Source organism: Populus trichocarpa, chromosome 11, assembly GCF_000002775.5.
Source record: "Populus trichocarpa isolate Nisqually-1 chromosome 11, P.trichocarpa_v4.1, whole genome shotgun sequence".
NCBI classification, from domain to species: Eukaryota; Viridiplantae; Streptophyta; class Magnoliopsida; order Malpighiales; family Salicaceae; genus Populus; species Populus trichocarpa.
Genome location: NC_037295.2, coordinates 18,686,950 through 18,694,524, shown reverse-complemented (window position 1 = coordinate 18,694,524; position 7,575 = coordinate 18,686,950). Strand labels below are relative to the sequence as shown.

At 32.9% G+C, this 7,575-nt stretch overlaps 2 protein-coding genes across 2 annotated transcripts; both read left to right on the top strand.

Moving 5' to 3' along the window:
- The first annotated feature begins 1,685 nt into the window (after positions 1–1,685).
- LOC18103503 (receptor-like protein 33) lies at positions 1,686–2,972 on the top strand. The gene is made up of 3 exons (XM_024611642.1): positions 1,686–1,733; positions 1,856–2,203; positions 2,451–2,972. The coding sequence occupies exons 1-3, from the start codon at positions 1,686–1,688 to the stop codon at positions 2,970–2,972; spliced, it is 918 nt and encodes a 305-aa protein (XP_024467410.1).
- An 875-nt stretch (positions 2,973–3,847) lies between these two features.
- On the top strand, positions 3,848–7,149 carry LOC18103502 (dihydroceramide fatty acyl 2-hydroxylase FAH1). Its single transcript, XM_006377874.3, has 7 exons — positions 3,848–4,013; positions 5,260–5,330; positions 5,461–5,553; positions 5,703–5,899; positions 6,000–6,105; positions 6,332–6,478; positions 6,771–7,149. Exons 2-7 carry the CDS (start codon positions 5,280–5,282, stop codon positions 6,885–6,887), a joined length of 711 nt encoding a protein of 236 aa, XP_006377936.1. The 5' UTR covers positions 3,848–4,013; positions 5,260–5,279; the 3' UTR covers positions 6,888–7,149.
- The last annotated feature ends 426 nt before the right edge of the window (positions 7,150–7,575 follow it).

Below are 7,575 nucleotides of genomic sequence, written 5' to 3'. Positions count from 1 at the left end.
CAACTATCTCATGAATAAATGGGTGACAATGTTATATTCAAAGTATCTTTTCCTTCAAAATGGTTGAGTTCAATTTTGACAGTTGTAACTCGAGGGCGAGTTTTTAAAAAATAGAAGGGACTTATGAAATGAAGAGATTTCTTCTATGATCTTGGTATCAAAATGTTTACTACATTATTTTATTAACCATCAAGATTTTCAAGTCAAGAGCTTAAGAAGAAAACCGATTCATTGATTAGAAAAGCATTTCAAGAGGTGCAACCGGTGATTCTTGACATTACAATGTGCATGTGTGTGGACACCATTGTAATGTTTTTTGTTTGAGGTTATTTTGAAGTACTGAAGCTTAATTACTCTGTCAGGATATAATTTTTTCTGTTTGGAATGAGGTCTTGTTTCTCTTAATCTCTGTTTGTTTTTGCATACGTTTTAAAAGTATGTTTGATTCGTCAAAGGCTTAACTCCGAACATTGTTAGTTACAACACTCTTATAACATCTTTTCAAGAATATGCACACCAATGGCAACCTCCCAAATTTATTTACCTGCTCAATAATCAGTTTCCTGAAGACTTGCTCCAGTGTTCCTTGATTGGTTCAATGAGGAAAATCAATTGATAATTCTCCCTAATTGTTGGTGCTCTAAGGTTCAGTAATTTTTAAGCTTAAAAACGGCATAGCAGACGCTAGCTACATCATTCAGAGTCTGAATCTCAAGGCCTGCAGGCTTTTGCCACAAACATTCTCACCAGCATGTAGCCGATTGAATGGAAACTTCAAGAAAAGATGAAAACTAATGAAAACTAGTGGATATTTTGCCCAAAGTAATCATAAATGGATATTCAAGAAAAGATAAAAACTAATAAAACTATTAAAAAAAATATAAGACAAGACTTATTGTCAAAGGATTTAAACAACAAAAAGGTGTGGACTATTTTGACACGTGAATTCCATAAGAATATTAATAGTCATTCCAACTATGAATAAGCTTAAAATACATTAAATAAATATAAAAATAAACTTTCTAAATGGTAGCCTTGACAAAAAGATGTATATGAAACAACCCTATGTGTTAGTCATTAAATAATAACATTAAAGTTTTAGGTGTTGCTGGTGTCATATTAAGATTAAAATTTTTGAAATATCTGATAGATTATTATTGTCTCAATCATAATATGTTGAGAAAATTCACTATAAATTTTCTAAAATGACAATGGTATAATCAAAATGCCAATGAATGTAAGTATATATTAATTTAAATATTCTTGAATAATTAAAAACTTAATGTATATATTATGAATTACATATGATCAAATATTGCATACTTGGTTAACAAGCAAATAAGTTTACTAATAATGTGGGTATGAATCATTAAAAAGTAATAAATAGAGTAATTAAATATTTAAAATACAAATATTTTGACACATGTATGTTTTTTTAAAGCAAAATGTATAAATTTTATTAGAAATAAGTTTTTAGCCGATAAGAGGATGGATTAACAGTAGCTGTACAAATGGAAACCTTTTTGCCTCTGCATGCTAAATACATTTTAAATCATAACCACTATGCAAACATTCCATTATAAATAAATGTTATTGGAGTTTACAACGACGAAGCAGAAAGTTGGTACTTACGGGGTCGTAACAAAACAGTATTTGGCGTGGAAATTCCGACCACAAAACAGAAAATGTTCAATAACGTGACAGTGACACTTTCACTAGACCTTCTGACACCGGCAAGCTGGAATCGATCCTAGGATGTGGGTGGATGACTTGACTAGAAGTTGCTTATGCTCTAAGGAAATGCCCCTGCCTGAAATGTTGTGCCATAAATATGAAATTGAAATTATTTCTGCAGTACCTACAACCATCTTCTGAGCACATAACACTGAATAATCATGAGGTTCACAATATCGTTCTTGCTTTGATTTTCTCTCCTTTTCAAGTCATGCTCGCCAATTCATCAGGGCACCCCGCATGCCATTGCGAAGAGCGCTCTGCCCTGTTGCAATTCAAGGAAAGCTTTATTCTTAGCCGGTCTGCTTCCAAATTCCCTTTTGCTTATCCAAAGGTTGAGTCCTCGAAGCTTGACGGAAATGGTAGTGACTGTTGCTTATGGGATGGTGTCGAGTGCGATGAGGATACTGGTCATGTGATTGAACTTGACTCAACGCTAGTTGTCTCTATGGTTCCATTGACTCCAACAGTAGTCTCTTCCGCCTAGTTCAACTTCAAAAGCTCAACCTCGTCAATAATGACTTCGGTAGTTCTCAAATACCGTCTGCATTAGGTAATCTTTCTGAGCTAACAGCTCTCGAACTCTCCCACTCCCTATTTGTTGGAGAAATTCCATCAGAAATTTCAAAGTTGTCCAAATCAACTTACCTTTCCCTGTTTTCCCACTATAATGTATATTCTAAAAGGTTTTTGAAACTTAAATTGCCTGATCTGAGATACCCGAATACATTGGGAATCTGAAGGGCCTTTGGTTACTCAACCTTTCCAACAATATCTTCTCTGGTTTCATCCCGTCATCCATTGGGAATCTAGCGAAGCTCGAAGCACTGGACTTGTCTCAAAACAAGCTTTCTGGGAACATCCCTAAGCAACTTGTGCAGCTAACCTTCCTTCAGTTCTTCAATGCATCTCATAATCATCTTACTGGGCCAATACCACGAGGAAACCAATTCAATACATTTCAGAAAGATTCATTTGATGGCAATTCAGGACTGAGCGGAGAGCCATTGTCAAACAAATGTGGAAGTCTCAAGGCCTTACCTGCTCCGGCTCCGGCTACAGGAGATGAACTTTTGGGACTTGACTGGAAATTTGTTCTGATTGGTTATGGAAGTGGATTTGTCATTGGAGCAGCTATAGGACACTTTGTAACGAAAAGAAAACATGATTGGTTCATGAGGACTTTTCGAATCAGGCAACAAAGAAGGCCAAAGCACACAAGGAGACATAGAAACTGAGCTTGCAAATGTCGGATGGATTTCATTTTCTGACATGGAAGAAGCAGCCTCCACGATCCTTTCTATGCCTGCTGATACACTGTACTACATATTTCAATGTTAGGTTCTCTGTTTATCTAGTCTAGTTCTAGTTCAGTTGTAAAATATTTCCAGGCTTTTGTGTTACTTCTTGTTGTAAATTCCCTACTTGAATATGAATAAAAAATGGAAAAATATTTATCAAGTGATCGAGTTTTAAAATATGCAGACAATCCTAAAACCAATACAGATTAAATGGAAAAGAACTTGAATTGAGAGTATATATATCAAGTGGATGACAGCAAAAATTGTCATCCAATCCTTCAACCAATTCATATTCTGATAGACATTACAACAACTTTTTCTTTTAATCTTTACATAAAAAAAAAAAGGAAAGGAAAGGAAAAACAACAGCTCAAGTGCTTATTAATTAGTAGCCATATCATCCTTATAATTCATAAAAAAAAAAAAATTATTGTTTCTACTAGGTCTCATGTAAATCTGAGTTTATCCTTGTAAATTTAAGTAAACCTAATATATTTTAATTTTAATATTTTTTTAAAAAATATATTTTTAATTTTTTAATTAAATTATATTTTTATTGTTGGAGTTAGTTTTAAAACTATAAAAATAATTATATCACAACTTCCATGTAAATTTTTTTACTGTAAAACATATTAACAATTTTGAAATTGTATTTTAATTTTGTAAACAAGTCAATTTATCAACGGTCATATTTTATTTATTTAAAGGCCTTAGAAAGTTTGAATAGATTTTTTTTCCCCGTAAATTTCCAGGCTGGAAACATTTAGAATCCAACGTGAGTCCCATAATAAATTCAACGGTCCAGATTTCTCCAATCTCTACATCTTTCTCACTGCCACCACCACCTTTTTCTCTCATTTTCTTCCTGCAAAACACAAACACAGACAGACAAAAACAAAAACACCACAGCTTTGGTCTGGTTGTGGTGGTTTTTTGTTGTTCAAAGAGAAGAAAGGAAGAAACCCATTAAAGATTAAGGTTTGTTGATTCTAGATCCGACCTGCATTGCTTCTTTTCTCTTTAAAGTTTGTATCTTTTTGTTTTTTTTTTTAATTATTCATTTTTGGATCTTAGTTTTCTTTTTTGTGTTTGAAACTTTGGATTTTTTATGCAGAAAATTTGTGGGTTCTTTTTCATGGAATGTGTGGTTGAAATTGGATTTGGGTAATAGGTGCATTTTGGTTTTTTTTTTTACCTGTTTGGTCACTGAGGAAATCTGGTTGCTCTTTTTGAATGAGAATTGAAAGAAAGATTGGGTTTTTATGAATTGTGTGGTTGATTTTTTGATCTAGAATTTGTGCTGAGTGTTGCATTGTTGGTTTGTTGATTAATGGTGAAAATTTTCTGTTTGTTTCCTGATAAAATGTGGTAAAAGGGAAGAAATTACTGTCTTTTGATTTTTTTTATATATTTTAACCAAAGTTGATAATTTACTTTAATCGAGATGTGAAAGTGTTCATGGTCCCATCCACATGTATATATGCCTGTGTATAAAAACGTTTTCAAGAGATTTATTAAAGAAAGTTCCAATCTTGAATTATAAGGCTCATTTGTAGGCGGAATGTGAGTTTGAATGTTTGTTATCAGGGTGGAACAATTTTGGTTTTTTAGGCTTGAATTGACTGGGACGTGGGACCTTTGAATCGAATAATGTTTTTCCCTTCTAGTAGGAGTAATTGATGCAAGTCATAACATCATACATGGTTGACGATGGTGATTGGAATTTTGGAGATTTAATTTTGAAGTTATGCTATATCATGCTCCAGTTTTTTATATTTGATAAAGTTTAATTTCTTTGAAGTATTGTATGCAAGTGATTACATTGCGAATTTGAAGTTGAAATTTGATAGGTATAGAGTAGCAGGCCCCTGGGGTAATATACAATTCAATGGCTTAATGTGTTGAATATACAATATTTGAAGTCCTATCTTTTTTTCTTTAGCATCTCTTTTCACAGTTTTCTTATAGATTTTGTTGTGTTTTTCTTTTCTTTTGACACATTTGTAGCTTATATATCTTTTCCAATGAGCCTTTTCAACTATTATGAGGAATGGGATATAGAAATACAATAATGTTAGATTGGAATTTTCTGTGCCAAAGACTTTTTGCTTCAAATATTTTGCAGAAATTATATTCTAGAATGTATTGTTCTATGTTATGTTTCCTGTACTTGTATAATTTGCCTATTGAACTTGTTCCTCATATTTTGCCTATATGTCTTCAGCTACACAACTAAGTGTCAAGATGGTCGCACAGGAATTCACTGTCGATCTAGATAAGCCCCTTGTCTTCCAGGTACATCATTGATTTTTTAATTCAGTCATAGGGTAGCTTCTTTCTCAAAGCACTTTTCAGCTTGCTTCATTATTCATATTGTCATTGTTAATTCTGTTAGCGATTAGAAATTCTTGAGATTTTATTGCAGGTTGGCCATCTAGGAGAAGCTTATGAAGAATGGGTCCACCAGCCTATTGTAAGCAGGGAAGGCCCTCGGTTTTTTGAGAGTGATTTTATGGAGGTATTGCTGCTTTGTCTCATACACAGAATCTACAATCTGCCACATGATCACAGATCATCTGTGCATATATATGCTAGTCAGAATTTTCATATTTGAATGCATTTTTTGAGAATAAATGACTGCATCTTTGACACTTATACTTGGAACAGTCCTTGACACGCACAGTTTGGTGGGCAATTCCATCTATTTGGCTGCCTGTTATATGCTATTTTGTCTTAAAATCTGTAAGGATGGGCCATACGCTTTCCGAGGTAGCCTTAATTGTGGTTGGTGGTGTTTTCATTTGGACATTGCTCGAATACACTTTGCATCGCTTCCTTTTCCACATAAAAACAAAAAGCTATTGGTCAGTCCTCTCTCTATTCGCACTCATGCACCGAAGTTATTACTTTCTTTAAAGTTATGTTATGGTAGAATAGTCTTCTGATAACTTGAACTTGCTTTAGGGGGAACACAATGCATTATCTTCTTCATGGTTGTCATCATAAGCACCCTATGGATGGTCTCCGCCTTGTTTTTCCTCCAGCAGCAACAGCTATTCTCTTGGTGCCGGTATGTGTTTTGTGGCTTTATAATGTCATATAGTTGATAAAAAATGTGTTTGATTGTTGAACACTTTAATATTTTCAAATGTTTACATTCAGGATTTTTCCCAAAATTTTATCAATTGGATTCTGTTCTTTTTTAACAAGTCAAGTTGTTTGTATTGTTTTTATGCATAAAAGCTGCTCTACATACATAATCATATTGGTTTTTATGGTAAATTTGTCGTGGCCAGTTCTGGAACATGGTCAAGTTGTTTTCTACTCCTTCAACTACTCCTGCTCTTTTTGGAGGTGGTTTACTGGGCTATGTGATATACGACTGCACTCATTACTACCTGCACCATGGTCAGCCCGCAAATGATGTACCAAAAAATCTCAAGGTAAGAGCAGCACAGCATCCATTTGCCTTTCCTTCTTTAATTACCAGTCATATAATCTTTTAGAATCACTACTTATTATTAATTCTAAATGGTTACAGTCAGCCTCATAAATAAATGCCTTTAGTTCCTAGGAGATTTGTAACCGGATGTAGTTTTGCATGATCATTGATCTCAAAATTTGTCAGTGTGATTAAAGCTGGCATACATCAATGATTTAAAGTTTTTGCTGTGAGTGTTTACTAATGTTGTTAGTTTCGTCAATTCTAATAAAGGGCGTGTCTGTGTTTTGCAGAAATATCACATGAATCATCACTTCCGGGTGCAAGATAAGGGCTTTGGAATCACTTCATCATTGTGGGACAGAGTGTTTGGAACACTTCCTCCATCAAAAGTGGCAAAGAAAATATAGATAATTTAATTGGAAGCCTAGTAGTCAATCTAGCAAGGGTCAGGGTGGAAGGTCCAAAATTCATTTTTCCTTGTTCCTTAAATTCATTCATCAGCTATCCATTGATTTAAACTATGTTAATCCAAGTGTTTTCTGCCAGGGTTTTATAATTGATATGAGCATTATAAATCTTTTCGGTCCCCTTTTCCCTATGGGAAGTTCTGTGTAAATTAAGCTTGGTTTATTTATTATTTGTTTGTGAGGGAAAATTTCCCTGTGTCAATACTGCTTTTAGTTATCCTCAGAACACTTTTACACTTTTATTTGGGATTTTGATTGTTTTTTAAAATAATTTTTATATAAAATATATTAAAATGATATTTTTTTATTTTTAAAAATTATTTTTGATATTAGCGCATCAAAATGATCTAAAAATACTAAAAAAGTATTAATTTAAAAAAAAATTAAAATTTTTTAAAAACATTTTTAAAATGTAAAAATAAACATGATCTAAAACAAAAGAGTATAATTTTGTTTTCCTGTATTTGCACAAGACTTTCATTTTTCTGAGTTTAATTTTTTTTGTTTCTTTTAATGGATTTTAATTTTAAAATTAGTATAGTAAATTAAAAATATTGGTGTAATATTACAATTAAAAAAAATTGATGAAATAGTATAATTTGGATTGTGATTGAGAAATATAACATTT